Source organism: Haliotis rufescens, unplaced genomic scaffold (genome assembly GCF_023055435.1).
Source record: "Haliotis rufescens isolate VD_foot unplaced genomic scaffold, xgHalRufe1.0.p SCAF_104, whole genome shotgun sequence".
Taxonomy (NCBI): Eukaryota; Metazoa; Mollusca; class Gastropoda; order Lepetellida; family Haliotidae; genus Haliotis; species Haliotis rufescens.
The window spans coordinates 763,969-787,420 of NW_025963785.1; the positions used below are offsets into that span (position 1 = coordinate 763,969).

Genomic DNA, 23,452 nt, shown 5'->3' on the forward strand with positions numbered 1-23,452 from the left:
TTAATTTTGTTATTCATGTCATTGAATAACTCATGTACCAGCGATGGTGGTTATCGAGTAATATTAGATAGCTACGATAAATCGCAAAGAACAATAAAGAACGAAGCGTGGTGTAATTAAATGTAATAGAATGCTTGTACGGGCTCATGAACGTTCCCCTCATCACGTGGTGTCTCCTATGCGTTCCCCTAACCATGTGGTGTCTCCTGTAAGTTCCCTTCATCACGTAGTGTCTCCTGTACGTTCCCCTCATCACGTGGTGTCTCCTATGCGTTCCCCTAACCATGTGGTGTCTCCTGTAAGTTCCCTTCATCACGTAGTGTCTCCTGTACGTTCCCTTCATCACGTAGTGTCTCCTGTAAGTTCCCTTCATCACGTAGTGTCTCCTGTACGTTCCCTTCATCACGTGGTGTCTCCTACGCGTTCCCCTAACCATGTGGTGTCTCCTGTAAGTTCCCTTCATCACGTAGTGTCTCCTGTACGTTCCCCTCATCACGTAGTGTCTCCTGTACGTTCCCCTCATCACGTAGTGTCTCCTGTACGTTCCCCTCGTCACGTAGTGTCTCCTGTAAGTTCCCTTCATCACGTGGTGTCTCCTGTAAGTTCCCTTCATCACGTGGTGTCTCCTGTACGTTCCCCTCATCACGTAGTGTCTCCTGTAAGTTCCCTTCATCACGTGGTGTCTCCTGTAAGTTCCCTTCATCACGTGGTGTCTCCTGTGCGTTCCCCTCATCACATGGTGTCTCCTGTAAGTTCTCTTCATCACGTGGTGTCTCCTGTGCGTTCCCCTAACCATGTTGTGTCTCCTGTACGTTCCCCTCATCACGTAGTGTCTCCTGTAAGTTCCCTTCACCACGTAGTGTCTCCTGTAAGTTCCCTTCATCACGTAGTGTCTCCTGTAAGTTCCCTTTATCACGTGGTGTCTCCTGTACGTTCCCCTCATCACGTAGTGTCTCCTGTAAGTTCCCTTCATCACTTGGTGTCTCCTGTACGTTCCTTTCATCACATGGTGTCTCCTGTGCGTTCCCCTAACCATGTGGTGTCTCCTGTACGTTCCCCTCATCACGTAGTGTCTCCTGTAAGTTCCCCTCATCACGTGGTGTCTCCTGTAAGTTCCCTTCATCACTTGGTGTCTCCTGTACGTTCCCTTCATCACATGGTGTCTCCTGTGCGTTCCCCTAACCATGTGGTGTCTCCTGTAAGTTCCCTTCATCACGTAGTGTCTCCTGTAAGTTCCCTTCATCACGTAGTGTCTCCTGTAAGTTCCCTTCATCACGTGGTGTCTCCTGTAAGTTCCCCTCATCACGTGGTGTCTCCTTTACGTTCCCCTCGTCACGTAGTGTCTCCTGTAAGTTCCCTTCATCATGTGGTGTCTCCTGTAAGTTCCCTTCATCACATGGTGTCTCCTGTAAGTTCCCTTCATCACGTGGTGTCTCCTGTACGTTCCCCTCATCACGTAGTGTCTCCTGTAAGTTCCCTTCATCACTTGGTGTCTCCTGTACGTTCCCTTCATCACATGGTGTCTCCTGTGCGTTCCCCTAACCATGTTGTGTCTCATGTACGTTCCCCTCATCACGTAGTGTCTCCTGTAAGTTCCCTTCATCACGTAGTGTCTCCTGTAAGTTCCCTTCATCACGTAGTGTCTCCTGTAAGTTCCCTTTATCACGTGGTGTCTCCTGTACGTTCCCCTCATCACGTAGTGTCTCCTGTAAGTTCCCTTCATCACTTGGTGTCTCCTGTACGTTCCCTTCACCACGTGGTGTCTCCTGTGCGTTCCCCTAACCATGTGGTGTCTCCTGTACGTTCCCCTCATCACGTAGTGTCTCCTGTAAGTTCCCTTCATCACGTAGTGTCTCCTGTAAGTTCCCTTCATCACGTAGTGTCTCCTGTAAGTTCCCTTCATCACGTGGTGTCTCCTGTAAGTTCCCTTCATCACGTGGTGTCTCCTGTACGTTCCCCTCGTCACGTAGTGTCTCCTGTAAGTTCCCTTCATCACGTGGTGTCTCCTGTGCGTTCCCCTAACCATGTGGTGTCTCCTGTAAGTTCCCTTCATCACGTAGTGTCTCCTGTAAGTTCCCTTCATCACTTGGTGTCTCCTGTACGTTCCCTTCACCACGTGGTGTCTCCTGTGCGTTCCCCTAACCATGTGGTGTCTCCTGTACGTTCCCCTCATCACGTAGTGTCTCCTGTAAGTTCCCTTCATCACGTAGTGTCTCCTGTAAGTTCCCTTCATCACGTGGTGTCTCCTGTAAGTTCCCTTCATCACGTGGTGTCTCCTGTACGTTCCCCTCGTCACGTAGTGTCTCCTGTAAGTTCCCTTCATCACGTGGTGTCTCCTGTAAGTTCCCTTCATCACGTGGTGTCTCCTGTACGTTCCCCTCATCACGTAGTGTCTCCTGTAAGTTCCCTTCATCACGTGGTGTCTCCTGTAAGTTCCCTTCATCACGTGGTGTCTCCTGTACGTTCCCCTCGTCACGTAGTGTCTCCTGTAAGTTCCCTTCATCACGTGGTGTCTCCTGTAAGTTCCCTTCATCACGTGGTGTCTCCTGTACGTTCCCCTCATCACGTAGTGTCTCCTGTAAGTTCCCTTCATCACGTGGTGTCTCCTGTAAGTTCCCTTCATCACGTGGTGTCTCCTGTGCGTTCCCCTCATCACATGGTGTCTCCTGTAAGTTCTCTTCATCACGTGGTGTCTCCTGTGCGTTCCCCTAACCATGTTGTGTCTCCTGTACGTTCCCCTCATCACGTAGTGTCTCCTGTAAGTTCCCTTCACCACGTAGTGTCTCCTGTAAGTTCCCTTCATCACGTAGTGTCTCCTGTAAGTTCCCTTTATCACGTGGTGTCTCCTGTACGTTCCCCTCATCACGTAGTGTCTCCTGTAAGTTCCCTTCATCACTTGGTGTCTCCTGTACGTTCCTTTCATCACATGGTGTCTCCTGTGCGTTCCCCTAACCATGTGGTGTCTCCTGTAAGTTCCCTTTATCACGTGGTGTCTCCTGTACGTTCCCCTCATCACGTAGTGTCTCCTGTAAGTTCCCTTCATCACGTGGTGTCTCCTGTAAGTTCCCTTCATCACGTGGTGTCTCCTGTACGTTCCCCTCGTCACGTAGTGTCTCCTGTAAGTTCCCTTCATCACGTGGTGTCTCCTGTAAGTTCCCTTCATCACGTGGTGTCTCCTGTACGTTCCCCTCATCACGTAGTGTCTCCTGTAAGTTCCCTTCATCACGTGGTGTCTCCTGTAAGTTCCCTTCATCACGTGGTGTCTCCTGTACGTTCCCCTCGTCACGTAGTGTCTCCTGTAAGTTCCCTTCATCACGTGGTGTCTCCTGTAAGTTCCCTTCATCACGTGGTGTCTCCTGTACGTTCCCCTCATCACGTAGTGTCTCCTGTAAGTTCCCTTCATCACGTGGTGTCTCCTGTAAGTTCCCTTCATCACGTGGTGTCTCCTGTGCGTTCCCCTCATCACATGGTGTCTCCTGTAAGTTCTCTTCATCACGTGGTGTCTCCTGTGCGTTCCCCTAACCATGTTGTGTCTCCTGTACGTTCCCCTCATCACGTAGTGTCTCCTGTAAGTTCCCTTCACCACGTAGTGTCTCCTGTAAGTTCCCTTCATCACGTAGTGTCTCCTGTAAGTTCCCTTTATCACGTGGTGTCTCCTGTACGTTCCCCTCATCACGTAGTGTCTCCTGTAAGTTCCCTTCATCACTTGGTGTCTCCTGTACGTTCCTTTCATCACATGGTGTCTCCTGTGCGTTCCCCTAACCATGTGGTGTCTCCTGTAAGTTCCCTTTATCACGTGGTGTCTCCTGTACGTTCCCCTCATCACGTAGTGTCTCCTGTAAGTTCCCTTCATCACTTGGTGTCTCCTGTACGTTCCTTTCATCACATGGTGTCTCCTGTGCGTTCCCCTAACCATGTGGTGTCTCCTGTAAGTTCCCTTCATCACGTGGTGTCTCCTGTGCGTTCCCCTAACCATGTGGTGTCTCCTGTAAGTTCCCTTCATCACGTGGTGTCTTCTGTGCGTTCCCTTAACCATGTGATGTCTCATGTACGTTCCCTCACCACGTGGTGTCTCCTGTACGTTACCTCACCATGTGGTGTCTCCTTACGCTCCCCTAACCAAGTGGTGCCTCCTGTACGTTCCCTCACCAAGTGGTGTCTCCTGTACGTTACCTCACCACGTGGTGTCTCCTGTACGTTACCTCACCATGTGGTGTCTCCTGTACGTTCCTCTCACCACGTGGTGTCTCCTGTACGTTACCTCACCACGTGGTGTCTCCTGTACGTTACCTCACCATGTGGTGTCTCCTGTACGTTCCTCTCACCACGTGGTGTCTCCTGTACGTTACCTCATCACGTGGTGTCTCCTGTACGTTCCCCTATCCACGTGGTGTCTCCTGTATGTTCCCCTCATCACGTGGTGTCTCCTGTACGTTACCTCACCACACGGTGTCTCATGTACGCTACCTCACCACGTGGTGCCTCCTGTACGTTACCTCATCACGTGGTGTCTCCTGTATGTTACCTCACCACGTGGTGTCTCCTGTACGTTACCTCACCATGTGGTGTCTCCTGTACGTTCCTCTCACCACGTGGTGTCTCCTGTACGTTACCTCACCACGTGGTGTCTCCTGTACGTTACCTCACCATGTGGTGTCTCCTGTACGTTCCTCTCACCACGTGGTGTCTCCTGTACGTTACCTCATCACGTGGTGTCTCCTGTACGTTCCCCTATCCACGTGGTGTCTCCTGTATGTTCCCCTCATCACGTGGTGTCTCCTGTACGTTACCTCACCACACGGTGTCTCATGTACGCTACCTCACCACGTGGTGCCTCCTGTACGTTACCTCATCACGTGGTGTCTCCTGTATGTTACCTCACCACGTGGTGTCTCCTGTACGTTACCTCACCACGTGGTGTCTCCTGTATGTTACCTCATCACGTGGTGTCTCCTGTACGTTCCCCTCACCACGTGGTGTCTCCTGTGATTCCCCTAACCAAGTCCACCTCACCACTCCATCAAGGGGCGATGTTTATCGGAAGCTTTCAGATTATATATGTGCCCATGTACTTTGTACCGTTTTACATTCCTTGCAAGTATTTATAACTGTTTTCTGTCATCAGGATATTATGATGTTTTAGATGTAATCTATAAAAGTACAGGCAAAGAGCAATTATTTCTCAATTGTTTACTTTTTTTTGTATTCGAAGTAGTTTGTCTCTTGAGCAGCAAGTCATGTGTTCTGCAAGGATTCACACGATGTGTTTACCCCAGCAACACCGCGGCTGTTAATAATAAGTCTGGGCCAAGCAAACCATAGGTTGATAGCATGAGCAACTTTCGTTGCGTTGACACACTGCCAGTAAGATATCGTAACCACCCGTTTCTTAATAATAGTACTTCTTCTATTACTAGGTGGTAAATACGACAAATGTTGGTTGTTGGGAACTCTTTCAGATCCGTAGCTGGATTACTGCTGACTGAGGTTTACATCATTCACTGATTGGATAGTTTCGATATTGTTTTCCGGATATGAGTTCTTACACGATTCGCTGGTGTAAAAACACACTTAAAGTTACAACTAAAGATTCTAATAAACACTGAAAAATCATTCAAGCCGTTTTAATCATATTCTCCGGATTTTCGTCACTGGTTCCAGTGTAAAAGAACACTGATGTAGAATGTCCGTAAATAGGCTATGACCGAGGTGTAGCCTTATTTCAAAATCAGCCATCCGTGGCCAAACAAAATCTCCATCAAACAAACTGAAGTGTTTTGAGGACAGAGTTTGACCACAATACACCTGTACTCGTTGTAATGAGACTTTCAAGCGAGCCGGGGTCCATGAATCATTTAATGTACGAGATTTTACTAGCGCTTCATTTACTTTTAACTGGTTTGAGTGCCGAGGTGGGAGTGAAGGCAAAATTAACCGGGCTAAGTGCGCTTTGCCTTCTGGTCTCTGATTACAGTAATAGGAGAGTAGCTAAAACAACACTTTGGCAAGATACGGACCAGATGCGTAGACTGCCAATTAAGTCGGCTGCGACCAATTAACACCTGAGTCAATTAACTCCACACTCTAATGAGTGAAATAGTTTGAGCCTTTGCCATTGAAGACCAACTCGTTCCATCCATCCATTTATCATAGCTCACGGAAAGATGCGAGTGTTGACGAATGAGACTGGGAATGTGCTTTTCGCAACATATATCTGGTACCAGTTTAAGGGCTTTGCAAAGGGCGAATAACTCTAAATCACGCTCGTGGGTAAACAACGACATGTGAGCTCTGACTGAATTACAAATGTCTTAATCAACGTAAGTGGTAAATTGAGACAATGGAGATGACACTTTATGTACTGATAAGAGTTATATTTTGAGCTGTATTCTTTAGTTTGATCTCGTGGAGTCATACTGCTGATTAATATACTAGGCCTATTTGGAGCCTATTGATCGATAATCACTGGTAGCACGAGTCGATCATTGCCCTCATGTGACAAATATATTTACTACGATCGTCTGAATGTAGTGGATATGTGAAAGTAATGATCTTGTTCGATTGCAAGTAACAAGTGATACATTGTTTGTTCAGATCAACCAGAAGGTTTAATAGGATGCCTAATACTGCGGCCATACTGCAACATTGGCCATAACACTTTTATCTTTATTACTGTACAGTAGTTGACAACAATTGTTATGAGCATTAATTGATATCCGAGACAATCTGTATGATTTCCACTGAAGTAGGTTTTGCGTAATAAATTAAGTATTATTCATATTGAAACATCTATAGATATTCTAAATCACAAATATATTCATCAAATTGAAAATCATAATATTTTGCAAGATTTTATCCTTCATTAAGAAAAATTAATTTCATCTTTCTGTCCCCAGCATGTCAGACATGTTTTCCACCCCAGACATGGGCCACTTAGGTAGCTCAGACTACAACCATGTTTACGAGCCTGCCGAAGACTCCTTCCTCTTCCTGGATGCCTTGGAGCAAGAACATGATTTCCTTGCTAAGCTGAGGTACACCAACCTGATCACCTAGCTGAGCAGAAATATTCATTTGCCTTGTTTATATCCATTGTGGCACATTGCTATGCTGATCTACTATCGACGGTCATACAGGTCGAAAAAAGCCCCGTGTTAGCAAGCCACCTCTGTCTGTGACAGAGTGTAAACACATCACTTGTACAATGTACTACTTTATGAAACACAACATCTGGCTTTTTGCATATAGCGATGTTTTTATGTAGATTCTTACACTGTTATCAAGCTGGAGTGACAACAAACAAGTGATGAGAGGTATATATGCATGACATGTTGTGATAAGGAACAGATTAACATTGACAACAACAGGTAATAGATAACATGTAGCATACAGATAATTGGATGAAGCCAAATGTACAGTGTATACGATATTCAATATATGATTCCACGAATAAATGATGTTATCTAAACTCATTTTACCACATTGGATTGATATTAACGATTGATTTTAGAAATGTTTATTTTGAAACTTTTCATTTACCTAAGAATATACTTCAAGTTACTGATGATTTCAGGCCAACAGTGTGCCTGGAGATTGGATCAGGATCTGGAGTGTGCATCACCTTCCTGGCCAGGATGCTGGGCTCCTCCAGTGTGTACATGTGAGTCTTCAGCAGCTTTCATTTACTTCATAAATTCCGCCCCCCCCCAGCCTACAATAAATTACCAGTCATGAGATAATGTTCAAATTTGTAACTTGTTTATTTGAAAAAAATAGAATGGTCATATTTTCATACCCTCCCCATATAGTTGTGATAAGTGTTTGGTGACCCCACTTCTTCCCTTACTATGTCTTAGGGGCGGTCGGGTAGCCTAGTGGTTAAAGCGTTCGCTCATCACGCCGAAGACCCAGGTTAGATTCCCGATATGGGCACAATGCGTGAAGCCCATTTCTGGTGTCCCCCGCCGTGATATTGCTGGAATATTGCTAAAAGCAGCGTAAAACCATACTCACTCACTCATAAAGGGCCCAGAGGTCAATGTGATCAAAGACACTGTCACTGCACCTGTCAGCTGTGCCTAGCTCTGTAAGCCATGGGTTTGAATCCCAAGAAACAGGAATAACCTCAACATGCTCAAGCATTAAGAAAACAGGTGTTAGTGGAGACTTATTTTTGTTTCTTTGTTGTTTAATATGACACTCGCAATATTCCACCTGATAAGCTGGTGATTGATGACATACTGATGAACAATCCATGCCATCAGAGTATGTTAACACACAATCAACCTGACACCTGATCCATTAAGTCGCCTCTTACAATCAGTATAGGTTGCTTGGGACCAGTTCTACCACAGAATCCCCACAAGGTCGATGTCTTAAAGGGAAAGTGTACACGCAAAAATCACTTTCTTTCTTTTTCTAAACAAAACGCAATTTTAGAATTAGTTAGTATCTGTGTTTGAAAATATAAAGTGATTTTTTTCACAGTGAAAGTAGGAAGCTCAAAATAGTGTGAAAATGCTATGCCGTTATGAGGCCTTCGTTTTTCGAGCTAAACAGGCCAGAGTTATCCCCCTTAGATTATGACGTAATTGGTGCCAATTCAACTGGGTCCCTGTCTATTCTCAACGCAAAAGATATCAACTACCAGTTTGCGGTAAAACAACATGGCCTACGACACATTCCGGCGCAGTGGTGACTCAGCATAACACTAGACTGGCTGGCATCTGAGACTCTAGAATCACACACCTGTACCTACACCACGTGAAGCGGCTCTAACAAAGCATGATGACGTCATAATGTTTATCAATTGGCACCAATGACGTCATATTGCAAGGGGCATAAGCCATGGTGTTTTTGTTCTGGAAATAGAACACTTGGTAAATGTGAAAAATATAAATCGTTTTAATGCAAAAAATATGTTAATTAATTGTGATATTTTTATATTTTTGTCTATGACACTACTACGTTAACACTTTTAATGTGCAAAAAGTACAAGAAAAATAGGTTCATTTCCTTGTGAACTTGCCCTTTAACAATGTGCATGGGTATTTTTGGTCTCTGAATGTATTAGCCGCTAGGCCATAGTAAGTAGCAGTGATGAACTAACCTGTCTGCCCTGTAAACCTTACTGTACACAGGCATCAAGCGTTGATTTAAGACCCGTGAATGCACTGATATAACAAAAAAACTGGGCAGTGTACAACATGTCCATAGGTATACCTATGCTGCTCTATGACTCATATGGGGTGGTCGGGTAGCCTAGTCACTCAATGACTCGTATAATGTATTCTTTGGTAAAAGAAGACTTTGGTCACAAGTATGATACTTTCTGTGTATAATTATTTCACGTGCGAATGAAGGGCTGTTCAGTTTACAGTGCAGATACCCATGTAACAACAGGTATTTAAACACCAACAATTACATTGTCAAACAACGTTTTCTACTTTTTCTACTCTTTTTCTACTCATCATGACACGAGTTGATAAAAGTGGAAAAATTCCAAGGCCGAGGATTTTTGCCTCTTTTATCAACGAGTGTTGATATATTTGATATCAAAAGACTCAAGGGTGAGATTTTATTTATCATCCAACATTATTCTTCCAACTTTTTCAATTTGTAGATAGTAATTAGCAGTGTCTTCAGTGTAAAAAGTAAAACAGTGTAAAACAGCTTCAATAGCAGAGCCATTAGGGATGTCATTTGATTGTGACGTCATGTAACCAGTGACGTCACAATGGTCTGCAAAGCATTGTGATGCAATGTCTTTGCAGCGATATCTACAGTGTAGATATCGCTTGATATCTTCTGTGGGAGCCAGTTTTGGATGATAAATATATATAGTACATTGGATCCATGTATTGCACAGGCTGATGATGAATCCAAGCAATGCTCGCAATACACGAATGCATGTAGATCTTTTAACCATGAAATGTTGCAAACCTGTCCTGGGCACACCTATTTTATCCATCAAGGCAAGACACTGCCCAGTAATGAAATCTCATTAATATATATATTGGTTATAGGCCTTACTTCAAGGTATATAATTTAGATAGTGATTTCAAGGTTCAAGTTTTTCTGTTGGTCTATATCCGGGATCAGCCTGTATCCCACAATAGACATAATGTAATTTTCTCTTACCTCAATATGTGTTCAGTAACATACAACATGGATTACCTCCCTTAGACCAGTAACAAAGACGATGGTGTCATGATGTTGTAGGAGCACCGACATCAATGTGAGGGCAGCCTGCATCACGAGGGACACAGCGTATAGGAACTCTGTCATGGTGGAGCCTGTTGTTACAGATCTGGTATGTTGTGGTGGTTATTGAAGTTCAGGGAACCACAAATTTTGGAACTTACGGAACACGTTACATTTGGGATAACACTTTCTGGGTAAAGTACAGATTCTAGTACTGTTTTAGGTTGAGTCCCATCCGGGATTCTAACCCACCCTGCCAGAGTGAGGCACCTAATCACCTAAACCCACAGTGTGGGTTCGAATCCTGGATGGCACTCAACCAAAAACAGTACTAGAATCTGTACTTTACCTGGAAAGTTTTATCCCAAATTTAACATTTGTGACATTTGACCACTTTCTAAATGGCAATGTGTGTTTATTATGTAACACAAGTTCGGAAATTCACATGTTTGCGAAATAATGTTTTTATACTATGTCAAAAAAATATATCTTTAGCGTGTTTATGATTCTAATTGTTGCATGCTTGATACGAGGAAGAGTTGGTGCTAACTTACAATAACACTGGGAAGGTTATTTATACGTTTAACAGAACTAAGGAGATGATCCAACACTATTCTGATGGGGTTTTGGTCTTCATTATTTACAGGCAACTGTGGTATTATAACTGGAATATTGCAGACTGCAGCAGTAAAATAAACATGCACTCAGATGGGATTTAAGACCACTGACCACAAATTCCAAGTCAGTGATTATATTTGTCATTGAAATGGTATGCCAAGATACACAGAACACAATAAAAAAGAAGTGCCATTGCCATACTCTTGATCAATAATGAAAATAGTCACAATAAAATATTTGACTGAACATGCTAAAAAGGTGGTCAATTATTCTTTCAGGTGAACTCCCTTGCATCCCGCCTTGCTGGCTGCGTTGATGTGTTGCTTTTCAACCCACCATATGTAGTCACCCCCAGTCAAGAGGTAGGGAGCTGTTGTCAACTCTTATGTATGTAGTCACCCCCAGTCAAGAGGTAGGGAGCTGCTGTCAACTCTTATGTATGTAGTCACCCCCAGTCAAGAGGTAGGGAGCTGCTGTCAACTCTTATGCATGTAGTCACCCCCAGTCAAGAGGTAGGGAGCTGCTGTCAACTCTTATGTATGTGGTCACCCCCAGTCAAGAGGTAGGGAGCTGCTGTCAACTCTTATGTATGTAGTCACCCCCAGTCAAGAGGTAGGGAGCTGCTGTCTACTCTTATGTATGTAGTCACCGCCAGTCAAGAAGTAGGTAGCTGCTGCCAACTCTTATGTATGTAGTCACCCCCAGTCATATATGTAGTCACGTCATGTCAAGGAGTAGAGTGTTATTACCAACTCTCCATATGTAGGTTTGTCTTGTGAAGCATAGGGTGTTGCTCATCACTCAATCTCATTCAGACTTCTTGACAAAGATCTGAGGACATCCCATTACGGGGTAATGTCAGAACGACCTTTCACCTGACCAATCAGAGTGTTGCTTACCAGATTGTGAAAGTGACAATCAGAATGTGTTTTGTAATATTGCACACTCAAAAGGTTAACACAGGGTATTCGGGTACATGGTTGATGAATTCCTTCTTATTATATTGTGTAGAATAAGTTACATTAAAATAAAACAAATATCTGCCAAATAAATCTGCAGAAACCATTCATTTTCTTGACATTTCAAGTTATTAAGTTAAAATTTCAAGATGCTATGCTTAAAATTTAAGATACTAAGTTGAAAAAAGCCAAATGGCCCTAAAAGGCTGACGTGCTCCAGGACTATAACACATGGATACATTCCCATGGCTCTCATGATCTCAAATTACCCGCCCTTGATTTTCATTGGCCAATTAGATTGGGACATTGCTCAGTCTAATGGACCAATCAGAATGTGAGTTACAAACCAGTCTCAATGCTGGGTTGGCGATATCAACAATATTGTGGTCAGTCAGATTTATTACTTTAGAGTTTGTGAGAAATTCAACCTTGAAAAACTTACTGACATGCACAAAAAGGAGAAGATTATTGTATATTTGACTACAAGATCTGATTTTTATGAGGTTGGTGTTTATTGTGCCTGTTCTGTGTTCACAGGTGGGCAGTAAAGGCATTGAGGCATCATGGGCAGGAGGTATCAGAGGCCGCGAGGTTGTGGACAGGTTATTTCCCTTGATTCCATCAATTTTGTCACCAGAGGGCGTCTTCTACCTCGTCATTATCAAGGAAAATGATCAAGGTGATGACAGGCTTGTACATATACAGACACACTCTACATCTGATTCATGCTTATCGCTGTTCTAGTGGGCATACACCTTTAATCTTATATTCAACATCATGAGGATTGTTTGTAAGTGGGGCGGTGGGGTAGCCTTGTGGTTAAAAAGAAAACTCACTCACTCGTTTGTAGGTGAGGTGGAATGGGGTTTTGTGTGTGTGTGTGTGTGTGTGTGTGTGTGTGTGTGTGTGTGTGTTTCTTTGTGTGTGAGTGTGTGTGTGTGTGTTTCTTTGTGTGTGAGTGTGGCTGCTTGTACTAGTCTGGACTAATGCCGATTTATAGTGCTAGCTCACTGAGATACCATGCTGCAGTTTAACATGAATACCCCACTCAGACACAGTATACTGACTCTGTGCCGAACCAGTCCTTGTTTTAGCCCCTTAATGCCAAGCGCCAGAAAGGGTTATAATAAGTACCATCTTTTAACGTCTTTTGGTATGACACGGTCGGGGATCGAACCCGGACCTTCCGCTCTCTGGGTGGACGCTCTACCGCTAGACCACGGGGGTGGTCCAGTTGTTTGTAAGTGAGCAACACACAGTGCTCGGGAGTGGTAAACATCATGCACCAATTGTTTCTCAGATGTCTGAGATATTGTTTAAAGCCACATAAACACAGAACTGCTTTGCTGTGAGGACAAAGGTCAAGGTCAGGATGTGATTCCTTCCAGGAGGATGTTGGTGTAGGATGAAGACATCGATATGTTTCATTGAGAATCATTGTGTGATGTTTATGACTGCAAACAGCTACTCACTCTTGGGACTGATCTAGACTAACATTTACTCTATGGAATCTTGTATTACACAATACTCTTCTTGCCTCTAAAATTAAACAAATAATTTTTCTGATGCTGATGTGGAATAGAGCTTGCTAGAGCTGGCTAGAATTGCTTTTGTATACACATCTAGATTTGTTATTTTCATAAAATAAATATATTCCATGGTCATGGTGCAGGACTAGGGACTGACCGCTCAACAAATGGCAATCATGAAAAGACAATGTTGTTAAGAAAGTGGTCAATGTGACATATGTTAAACAGTGTATTTTGGATTACACTTTCTAAGTAAAGACAAATTCTTGTATGTTTATGGGTGGAGTCCCATCTGGGTTTCGAGGGCACTGGTAGGTAATCTAGATCATGTACCTTATGTAGTTGTCAAACGTCCATTTCTGTGGAAGCCTCATTGGCTGAGTGTAAGACCACTGGTATGTAATCTAGATCATGTACCTTGTGTAGTTGTCAAACGTCCATTTCTGTGGAAGCCCAGTTGGCTGAGTGGGTTGTGTTGCTGACTTTGTCTGCTGGTAATTAGGTGCCTGCTCTGAGAGTGTGGGTTCAAATCCGGGATGGGACTCAACCCCCAAAGTACTGGAATTTACTGGAATGGCAACCCAATTGTCTTTTCATGAGAAAAGCTTTTTTGTTTTTTCAAACTTAATACCGGTCACATTTGAACAACACAACTGACACTCACAAGTCTGTCATTGATAGTTTGTGTATCTCATTCTAGGCAATGTAAAAACATTATGAAACTATCTGTATACTTGAACTACAGGAATAATGACTGACATATTTTTCAGATGAAATTGAGGATATCATGAAGAAAAATGGCTTCCAGATGGTTGTCGTGAAAAGTCGTCAGTCTGGCCCTGAGTTCCTCTCGGTGCTGAAATTCACATGGCTTCCTTCAGTCACATAACACAGGTTCCCCATGTTGAAGCAAACAATCAGTGTGTTCAGGACCTGGGATAGAGGATGTGCCTACAGCCTCCTGCATTGGAGATGCCACTTCATGGTTCCCGCAGGATTGACCTTCTGCTGAAGACATATATATGAGAATCCCTGCACTTTGAGGACAAAGAAGAATACAAATAAAATGAGCAGCAAAGCTGCAGTTAATATTATCGCTGTTTTATTTGGATATGAAACAAATGCTCAGAAATACAAACAATTACCTTACAACCTTTTTAAAGAATAAGATATACATCATATTAACTTTATTCTGATTAGTTTATGATTCTTTAGTCATTCAAATAACTCTTTTTATGAATTTTATGAAATTCCGATTTAATTTTATTTTCATTCTTTTTGCAATCTACAGAGACTTAACACTAGAATATATGATTGTTATTTAGTTGGGACACAATAAAGATACAAGTACAAAATAAGAAACTATCTATTCTAGAAAAAAAAGGGCTTGGGGATTTAGCATGGTAGAATGTGACATGTATTTGGGGGTAAGGTGAGTAGGGGCGGGGGCATAAGAGGTACTTAGCCTAGTGGTTAAAGCGTTTGCTCGTCACGCCGAAGACCCGGGTTCGATTCCCGACATGGGTACATTGTGTGAAGCCCATTTCGGGTGTCCCCCGCCGTGATATTGCTGGAATATTCCTAATAGCGACGTAAAACCAAACTCACTCACTTACTATGTCTTATTTACATGTTCATGCATTGTTGTTTTCCATTCTCAGAGATGTTAAACCTCACAATAGGTCTTAATGCCTATAGAAATAAGTCTCTTACTTAATAGCGATCCCAATGAATAGGTTTATAAAGGTGGGGAAAGAGTAGTTGTAGTTGGTGTAGTAGTGGTTGTAGTTGGGGTAACAGTTAAAAGTAGGGTAACAGTGGATATGGTAACACTGGTTAGAGGCGGGGAAAGAGTGGTTAAAGGTGGGGAAGGAGTAGTTGTAGTTGGTGTAGTAGTGGTTGTAGTTGGGGTAACAGTTGTTAAAAGTGGGGTAACAGTGGATATGGTAACACTGGTTGGAGGTGAGGAAAGAGTGGTTAAAGGTGGGGAAGGAGTAGTTGTAGTTGGTGTAGTAGTGGTTGTAGTTGGGGTTACAGTTAAAAGTAGGGTAACAGTGGATGTGGTAACACTGGTTAGAGGCGGGGAAAGAGTGGTTAAGTATTGGAGAAAACACTTTCCCTCGGTTTTGGTAGACAGAGCATGCCCTGGGGAGAGGGAAAAACCGAGGGAAAGTGTTTTTCCATGCTTATAAACAGAAAAAAAGAAACATTTATCAACATTTTTATGTTTCGAACATACTTTCCATGAACCTTAGGAAACGGGCGTAAAATATCTGTTGCTGGCATACGGATCTTGAAAAGGACATTCTAAAAACCAGTGAGTCTTATCAACACCTCTGTAGCCTTGTGGTACACTCACTGGGCTGCAGATATGAAGGTTGCGAGTTCGATCCTCGGGAATATAAAGAAAACATTTGTCATTTGATTTTACATTTCATTACATGTTACAATCTGAACGGAAGTTATATTAATAAAAATACCCGGGACATTATATAAAATCCCTGGGATATTATATAAAATCCCAGGGACATTACAACGTCCCTGTTAAGGAGATTTAACCCGACTGGAAAGTAAAACCTCACAATAGGTCTTAATGCCTATAGAAATAAGTCTCTTACTTAATAGCGATCCCAATGAATAGGTTTATAAAGGTGGGGAAAGAGTAGTTGTAGTTGGTGTAGTAGTGGTTGTAGTTGGGGTAACAGTTAAAAGTAGGGTAACAGTGGATATGGTAACACTGGTTAGAGGCGGGGAAAGAGTGGTTAAAGGTGGGGAAGAAGTAGTTGTAGTTGGTGTAGTAGTGGTTGTAGTTGGGGTAACAGTTGTTAAAAGTGGGGTAACAGTGGATATGGTAACACTGGTTGGAGGTGAGGAAATAGTGGTTAAAGGTGGGGAAAGTGGTTGTAGTAGTGGTTGGGTAACAGTTGTTAAAGGCAGGGTAACATTGGTTTAAGGCGAGGAACAATAGTTGTAGTTGGGGGAGTAGTGGTTGTAGTTGGGGTAACATTGGTTAAAGGCGGGTAACATTGGTTAAAGGCAGGGTAACATCGGTTAAAGGCAGGGTAACATTGGTTAAAGTCGGGGTAACAGTGGTTAAAGGTGGTGTAACGGTGGTTGTATTTTGGGAAACAGTTGTTAAAAGCGGGGTTACATTGCTTTAAGGAGGGGTAACATTGGTTAAAGTTGGGGTAACATTGGTTAAAGGTGGGGTAACATTGGTTAAAGGTGGGGTAACATTGGTTTAAGTCGGGGTAACATTGGTTAAAGGTGGTGTAACGGTGGTTGTATTTGGGGAAACAGTTGTTAAAAGCGGGGTTACATTGCTTTAAGGTGGGGTAACAGTGCTTTAAGGTGGGGTAACATTGGTTAAAGGCGGGGTAACATTGGTTAAAGGCGGGTAACATTGGTTAAAGGCAGGGTAACATCGGTTAAAGGCAGGGTAACAGTGGTTGTGGTTGGGGTAACAGTGGTTAAAGGTGGTGTAACTGGTTGTATTTGGGGAAACAGTTGTTAAAAGCGGGGTTTCAGTGCTTGAAGAGGGGGTAACAGTTGTTCAAGGCAGGGTAACATTGGTTAAAGTCGGGGTAACAGTTGTTCAAGGCAGGGTAACATTGGTTAAAGTCGGGGTAACATTGGTTAAAGTCGGGGTAACATTGGTTTAAGGCGGAGTAACATTGGTAAAAGGTGGGATAACATTGGTTTAAGGCGGGGTATTATTGGTTAAAGGCGGGGTAACATTGGTTAAAGGTGGGGTATTATTGGGTAAAGGCGAGGTAACATTGGTTAAAGTCGGGGTAACATTGGTTTAAGGCGGGGTAAATTGGTAAAAGGTGGGGTATCATTGGTTAAAGGCGGGGTATTATTGGTTAAAGGCGGGGTAACATTGGTTAAAGGTGGGGTATTATTGGGTAAAGGCGAGGTAACATTGGTTAAAGTCGGGGTAACATTGGTTTAAGGCGGGGTAAATTGGTAAAAGGTGGGGTATCATTGGTTAAAGGCGGGGTATTATTGGTTAAAGGCGGGGTAACATTGGTTAAAATCGCGGTAACATTGGGTAGAGGCGAGGTAACATTGGTTAAAGGCGGGGTAACATTGGTTTAAGGCGGGGTAACATTGGTTTAAGGCGGAGTAACATTGGTTAAAGGCTGGGTAACATTGGTTAAAAGCGGTGTAAATTGGTTTAAGGCCTGGTAAAATTGGTTTAAGGCGGGCTAACAGCGGTTGTATTTCGGGTAACAGTGATTGTAGACGGGGGCAACAGTGGTTGTAGTAACACTGGTTAAAGTCGGGGTAACAGTGGTTGTGGCTGGGGTAACATTGGTTGTAGACGGGTGAAATAGTGGTTAAGGGCGAGAGCTAAGCATTGCATGAATAAAAATCAATACTATTTCAACTAAGGCAAATGTTACTTCCGAATAACCAGCCGACGACTCTTCAGACATAAATGAACACCAAACCCCAAGGAACAACTGCAAAGTGAAATCTTCAAACAATATATGGATGTAAGGACACTTCCTGTGGTGCTCCTGTTTTAAGTGTGTTTAGAGGGCGTGTTCAGCAGTTACATTTCTCCTTTTTCGACACATTTCAAAAGCAGTATGTCGGAATGGCTCATACAAAAACATGTATATCACAATCTTGAAGAAATGGTATCCGAAGAGTAACGAGTTGAAGAACATCCACAAGATTTGAAATGGCCCGGTGTTTCGTCTGCAGGGCTCCAATGTTCCATACAATATGCGGAATATGTGTGTCAGAACGCTTGTCAGAATATAGCACAGAGAGGTTCCGCTGATGAATTTGGCTACCTTTACCTTGTCGTATAGATTAATGTTCGAGTTAGGAATAGGTTGGATCTTTCTCACATATTTCCAGATGTTGGTGTAACAGAACCCGTTTATAAAGGGGGATATTCCGTACACAGCGATATCACACAACAACCACGACCACACATTGGAGGGCGTGTACACGAGGATGATGTCACCGGATATCGGATTGATTCTGGTCATGAAGTTGGCCAGTCTCGTGAAAGGTAGGCTTAAGTTGACGATCCAGGAGATGACGATGAACAAGATGACATACACCCTTTTCATGCGTATCCTGTGCAAATTACTGTGGCACACTGCCATGTAAAGGTTGAGGCTTATTGCAGCAAACGTTATGATGGTCACGCCTATAAGTCCAGTGCTTCCAATATAACACGTGTGCTTTATATTCCTATATATATCTCGCTGGGATGCATTTTGAGGGAAAAACTGACACCCCACGGCGATGTAAAATAGGATATCGGCACATGTTTGACTGATTAGAAGTGTTCCTGTGTGAGAACGGAGGTATGTCGTCTTTCGTATGATGACAATTATCAAAATATTCTCTAATATTAGGATAACTGTAATGACGTACATACTCGTAGTTAGAACAGAGGCATACGACTGATCTGTTGCGGTACATGACGTTGTAGAAAACGGTTTTGTGGTGGTTATCCGGGTAGCAGCCGGCGTTGTAGTGGTCACCAAGGTAGCAGACGGTGTTGTAGTTGTCACCAGGGTAGCAGTCGGTGTTGTAGTGGTCACCAGGGTAGTAGACGGTGTTGTAGTGGTCACCAGGGTAGCCGACAGCGTTGTAGTGGTCACCAGGGTAGCAGATGGTGTTGTAGTTGTCACCAGGGTAGCAGACGGTGTTGTAGTGGTCACCAGGGTAGCAGATGGTGTTGTAGTGGTCACCAGTGTAGCAGACGGCGTTGTAGTTGTCACCAGGGAAGCAGACGGTGTTGTAGTGGTCACCAGGGTAGCAGACGGTGTTGTAGTGGTCACCAGGGCAGCAGTCGGCGTTGTAGTGGTCACCAGGGTAGCCGACAGCGTTGTAGTGGTCACCAGTGTAGCAGACGGCGTTGTAGTTGTCACCAGGGAAGCAGACGGTGTTGTAGTGGTCATCAGGGTAGCAGATGGTGTTGTTGTGGTCACCAGTGTAGCAGACGGCGTTGTAGTGGTCACCAGGGTAGCAGACGGTGTTGTAGTGGTCACCAGGGTAGCAGACGGCGTTGTAGTGGTTATCAGGGTAGCAGACGGCGTTGTAATGGTTATCAGGGTAGCAGACGGCGTTGTAGTGGTTATCAGGGTAGCAGACGGCGTTGTAGTGGTCACCAGGGTAACAGACGGCGTTGTAGTGGTTATCAGGGTAGCAGACGGCGTTGTAGTGGTTATCAGGGTAGCAGACGGCGTTGTAGTGGTTATCAGGGTAGCAGATGGTGTTGTAGTGGTTATCAGGGTAGCAGATGGTGTTGTAGTGGTTATCAGGGTAGCAGATGGTGTTGTAGTAGTTATCAGGGTAGCAGATGGTGTTGTAGTGGTTATCAGGGTAGCAGATGGTGTTGTAGTGATTACCAGGGTAGCATGCAGCGTTGTAATGGTTATCAGGGTAGCAGACGGCGTTGTAGTGGTTATCAGGGTAGCAGACGGCGTTGTAGTGGTTATCAGGGTAGCAGACGGCGTTGTAGTGATTACCAGGGTAGCAGGCAGCGTTGTAGTGGTTATCAGGGTAGCAGACGGCGTTGTAGTGGTTATCAGGGTAGCAGATGGTGTTGTAGTGATTACCAGGGTAGCAGACGGCGTTTTAGTGGTCACCAGGGTAAAAGACGGCGTTGTAGTGGTTATCAGGGTAGCAGGCAGCGTTGTAGTGGTCACCAGGGTAACAGACGGCGTTGTAGTGGTTATCAGGGTAGCTGACGTTGTTGTAGTAGAGACCAGTGTGGCAGCTTGCGTTGTCATCAGCGTGGTGGCAGATGATAAAGTGACCACCACGGCGCCATAAGGTGATGTTGACATGAGAACAAACAAGCAACGCAGCAACGAACAGTTTACCATCGAAGTGTGCATTGTGAATCACGTTGTGTGCAGCTTAGTTTGAAATGTGGCCGCACTCGCAAACATACGTTCACCACATGTATTGCGTATCGAACTCTTCAACACGACTGTCGGTAAACTCGCGTGCTCCTGGTGATATGTCAATATAATTCTGCATAATAACATGGCATCGGCGTTACCTATCTGAGACCAATAAATTACGGCGGAAGCAACACAGTTATGTAATTGCACAGGAAATCAAAACTTTACCCTCAAAGAAGTTATTCTCGCACAGTTCACAGAGAATCGTACGTCAATTGGTGAACTACAGTCAAACCCCGTTTCCACGGACCCTTTTGGTCGAAAAATCCTGCCTTGTGGACGATGAAGAGAGTGAGTAAGTTAAATTTAACGTCACATCGGCAATATATCAGCCATGTTGCGACGAGACAAGGAGATATTTTACCGTGTGGCGAAGCCACGAGTGAAAATATCTCCTTTTTCCCCGTCACGACATGAGAGAAACATGATATTTCACGAGACACATTGAATATCTTATTTAGTATATACTTTTTGTGTTGTTGGCTTCTACCGGAAATATAAATTGTTTCATTACAAATGTAAATCCTTGAAACGTAAATTCACACTACCTAACACACATGGACGGATCACCACCCCTTGTATGTGCGACTAAAAAGTAGTTTTGTGTTTGCAAAATCTAAAAAAATATAAACAAAAGTAACATAAATATTTAGGTTGACGAAAATTCTGTATAATGCATGTCGCCGGATATATTTAGGGTTAGTGGCCAAGAGTTATCTCTGTTTCATTTTACGGACGCTTCATCTCTCAACCTTACTTTTGGTTGTCTTTCCAGCAGTATTTCGTGCAGATACCCGGGGTGTGACGTGGACACTTTCAAATGCCACTTTTATGTCACGCCATTGCCGAGGGAAGACATTCTTTCTTCCTCCACTCATCAATTCATGTTGATGTAATTTATATTTTTTTACAGGTATGTACCCTTGTCAATCTACTTTCTTTATGGAAATCTAGTCAATAGAATAGGTAACGCGATTGTAGAAACTAAATCAATTGTGAAAATCATACTCGGTCAAAAGCCATCGCGTTGCACGAGATTACTAATTTCAAACACTAAGTTAAAGCACCATCCTGTAAGTAAGATTGTGAGTGAAAGATCTGGTTAAGTTCCAATTGTTTATCATGTATATATATTTTATTATTACATAAAAGATCATAAAAATGTTACTTTGTATATTATGTGGTGACGTCAAACCTAACGTGTGCCGCCGAAAACGTTTATTGCTTCATTTATAGAATATAAAGTAACAGCGTTTGAATATTATATTGTGCTATGCAATTCAAAGTAATTATATTACACTTTTATGTCACGCCATTGCCGAGGGAAGACATTCTTTCTTCGTCGACTCATCAATTTATGTTGATGTCATTTATATATTTTGACATCCTCACCGCCTCAGTTCCCTCAATTACATCGTTGGCAGAACCCGCGACATACATATAGATATGATTATATTCAAAATCAACGTGAATAAAAAATATTCTTGAATACTGCGAGACCGCTGTTGGAAGCGGAAGAATACACGCTGGTCAAGTGACAAATATGGCGCTGTGCGAAAGTCTCGATTGAAGTGTAAAATGAGACATTTAACGAAACATTCTCAAGAGAATAACAAACGGCATGAAGCGATATTAACTCGATAAATGACCATCTGTCATTATTGTGTCTTGTCAATGTTAAACAACGTAAAAAGGAAGTCAACAGTTTGTGTACGGGCTAGACACAATAAAGGGAGACAATTTGAGGTTAGGTCCTTCGGTATGAAAATAGTTCCGTCAAAGTGTTACGCTAACAGCAGTGAAACATCAAGTGTTTAATCACTGCAGTGATATGTCAATTGTTAGGTTCACTGCAATGAAAATGTCCCTTTTCTCAACTTCGAAAAACTCAGATGAGTATTTCACACTGAAATATGTAATAAACATTGTATTTAGCAAGCCTTGACGTGATAACGTCTTTATCATATAATGTCATTCTTCAATTCTGTGCTCGATAAATCTGTTCTTATCTCTCACAAACATTACCTGAACATTGTATGTTTTCCTTATGTATGGACATATGTATTACGTACGTCAGAAGGTCAGTGATGTATCAGTCGGACAGTGACAACAGTCAATATACTTCCAACTGTAAAATGTGTCTTATATACAGCGTCATGACTACATACAGGCAACATAAGAAGCACAAATATAGAAACTGATCCTGCCAGGCGTGTACTCGCTAAACAGTTTCGCAATTTATATCTCAAAAGTTGCCCAAACTTGTAAAATGGTTTAGCTACGTCCCAGCTAGACACTGATTTTCAGTTTCTAAGACTAGTTTCACCAGATTCCCGGTTGCTATATGGCTAAAGTAATGCCAATGCGAGTCAAATTTTAACACACTCACTCCAGATTCCAGATGGAAAATATTGATTCGATCGCCAAATGACAAGGGCAACGCCATGTTTGTTTGTAAACACTGAAAGAAGTTCCTACCTGACCTTTTATATCTGCATCTCTATCCACATACGACCCCATGGGATATCGGTTTTATCCGTTGGCTTTATCATGCCGATACACCTACCCATTGTATAAGTGGGTACTAGTATATTATTCATAAGGGTAGAATGGCGTGTAATAAATTTCCTTTATTTGCATATTTGTATTTTAGCGATTTTTTTAGCGTCACAGTGCTTCCTTGTTCAACTTCCTTGTTCAACTTGAGCATAAAATATGACGTCATCCATTGATTACGTGACGTCATCAGAGGAACAGGCTGCCTTCAGTGAAGTTTATTTGTAGGGTTCACATTTCGTACGTTTGTCTTTATTTTCTCACTTAAAATGTCAATGAGTAATAAAGATCTATATTAGACAACCTTCTTGAAACTCGGATTATCTGTCCAACGTGAATGAATGCCATTCATTTACTCGGGACAAAAAAATCCTAATTCTACGTTCCTCGTTTGTTATTCTACAACATTATTTAAAATTACAAATAACTAAGTATGAATATTGATACTTGCTGTCAATAGGATTTTTCTCACTGCTAAATCGATTGATTCACCATAGAGCCTAATGTATAAACACAAATGCAGATTTTGTGACACACAATGACTGCTGAGTGATATTTTGTGAAGTATATAATACAAATAAATTAAAAAATGTAAAAAAGAAATAATATTTTGTGCCAGTTATTTATACCCAAACAATATATT

The 23,452-nt window shown here is 42.9% G+C and overlaps 2 protein-coding genes across 2 annotated transcripts; one reads left to right on the forward strand and one right to left on the reverse strand.

The window, feature by feature from the left end:
* Positions 1–428: 428 nt before the first annotated feature.
* On the reverse strand, positions 429–4,458 carry LOC125377910 (chemotaxis regulatory protein ChePep-like). Its single transcript, XM_048392004.1, has 4 exons — positions 4,444–4,458; positions 3,003–3,518; positions 2,163–2,708; positions 429–776 (listed from the first exon to the last, which is right to left on the reverse strand). Exons 1-4 carry the CDS (start codon positions 4,456–4,458, stop codon positions 429–431), a joined length of 1,425 nt encoding a protein of 474 aa, XP_048247961.1.
* A 1,788-nt stretch (positions 4,459–6,246) lies between these two features.
* Positions 6,247–14,398, forward strand: LOC124131601 (methyltransferase N6AMT1-like). Its single transcript, XM_046494970.2, has 7 exons — positions 6,247–6,320; positions 6,897–7,034; positions 7,574–7,660; positions 10,222–10,312; positions 11,100–11,183; positions 12,318–12,459; positions 14,080–14,398. The coding sequence occupies exons 2-7, from the start codon at positions 6,898–6,900 to the stop codon at positions 14,196–14,198; spliced, it is 660 nt and encodes a 219-aa protein (XP_046350926.2). The 5' UTR covers positions 6,247–6,320; position 6,897; the 3' UTR covers positions 14,199–14,398.
* Positions 14,399–23,452: the final 9,054 nt, after the last annotated feature.